The sequence below is a fragment of the Neodiprion lecontei genome, chromosome 3 (assembly GCF_021901455.1).
Source record: "Neodiprion lecontei isolate iyNeoLeco1 chromosome 3, iyNeoLeco1.1, whole genome shotgun sequence".
In the NCBI taxonomy this organism is placed as follows: Eukaryota; Metazoa; Arthropoda; class Insecta; order Hymenoptera; family Diprionidae; genus Neodiprion; species Neodiprion lecontei.
This window is the reverse complement of record NC_060262.1, coordinates 8,496,393-8,498,205: the sequence shown is the minus strand read 5'-3', so window position 1 is coordinate 8,498,205 and position 1,813 is coordinate 8,496,393. Positions and strand designations below refer to the sequence as shown.

Here is a 1,813-nt window from a genome sequence, read left to right as displayed (position 1 = left end):
TTTTGTCAATAGCCCGACTTACGCCTTATCCAAGTTAATCAATTCATGGCTCACCACAAATATCCCCCCCCGCCTCCAGAGTCAAAGATAGCTTTACTTTAGTTGAAACAATAAAAAAATTGATTATTCCAGACAATTACATTTTAATATCACTAGATGTAATATCTCTTTTCACCAATGTTCCGACAGACCTTGCTATGCACGCAGTAAATAACCGTTGGGCTTCTCTAGATAAAAAGATCCCAATTCCACTCAGTGAACTAGTTAAAGCCTTAAACATTTGTTCCGATTCGGCAATCTTTAAATTTAACAATGACACATATGCACAACAATTCGGGTTGCCCATGGGATCCCCTCTCTCTCCAATCCTGTCAGATCTTGTGATGGAAGACCTAGAAAGGTCATGCATTAGCAATCTAGATTTTGATTTACCCTTCTATGTTAGATATGTTGACGATATTCTAACTGCAGTCCCTAAAGAAAAAATAGATTACACACTGAATATTTTCAACCAATATCATCCACGACTACAATTCACCATTGAAATAGAAGATAATAACGCCATCAATTTCCTAGATTTATTGCTGATACACAACAACACTAAAATCAAAACAGATTGGTTCCACAAAAAAACCTGGTCTCAAAGATATTTGAATTTTAATTCCCACCACCCGATGTCCCACAAGATAGGTACCATCTTCAATCTTGTTGACCGAGCCATCAAACTATCAAGTACAGAATTCCATGAAAAAAATCTGTCACTCATATATAATATTTTAAGATGGAATGATTATCCTCACGGCCTTTTACACAAACATATAAACAAGAGACGCTCCCATATCAACAACTTACTTGACAATAATATTGACTCTGCTCCCGCAGACGACAACAATAGACCTGCCACTACATTCATCCCCATCCCATATGTATCTGGTCTCTTTGAGTCACTGAACCGTCTATTTACCAAACATAATGTCAAGTTTGTGGGAAAAAATTCAAAAGACTTACAAATCGTCTTTGATTCGGGAAAAGATAGGATCCCCATGGGCAAACGATCCAATGTTGTGTACAAAATACCTTGCAATGATTGCAATCAAGTTTATGTCGGACAAACTGGCCTCCATCTAAACACCAGAATCAAAGAACATCAACGCAATGTACAAGAGAATGAAGAACGTCACACTGCTCTAACAAAACATGTGACCAACCAACAACATACTTTTAGCTATGACAATACAAACATCCTCTGTGAAGAACCTAATTATTATAAAAGGTTAGTACTAGAAATGTGCAATATTGTAGGACACACTAATTCCGTTAACCTTAGACAAGATGTTGAACATCTTAGCAATATTTACAAACCGCTAATCTCGGCCCACATATCACACATTGTTTAACCTTAACTACACACATAAAATTATTGTCCCCATGGCACAGGTTTTTTATATAATTTTTTTGGTTTTTTTTATATATGTTTATATCTGGTTCACCTTCACTCTGGGTCATATCTGTTTCTCCCATCAGTCGTTATTCACCAGTTGACCCAATCGGTTCAACAAAATTTTGTTAGACACGGAGAACAGGGTCATAATGATCCCAGTACCACTTTCTTGGACATTGCGTAAACTAATTTAAATGCTATAAAAACTTTTCTTTAAAACTTTTTTAATACATTGACATATAGACAGTGATGATACATAGTTTTTTTTTTAATTAATTACCTCCAATTTGTAACTCCTAGACTTTAATTAACCGGAGGAGCCGACAATGACTACTGTTACTTGAAGAACTTTGGCTCGACAAATTGTATTTT

The 1,813-nt window shown here is 35.9% G+C and overlaps 1 protein-coding gene across 1 annotated transcript; it reads left to right on the top strand.

Moving 5' to 3' along the window:
- The first annotated feature begins 383 nt into the window (after positions 1 to 383).
- LOC124293223 lies at positions 384 to 1,397 on the top strand. Its single transcript, XM_046733253.1, has one exon. The coding sequence runs from the start codon at positions 384 to 386 to the stop codon at positions 1,395 to 1,397; it is 1,014 nt and encodes a 337-aa protein (XP_046589209.1).
- Positions 1,398 to 1,813: the final 416 nt, after the last annotated feature.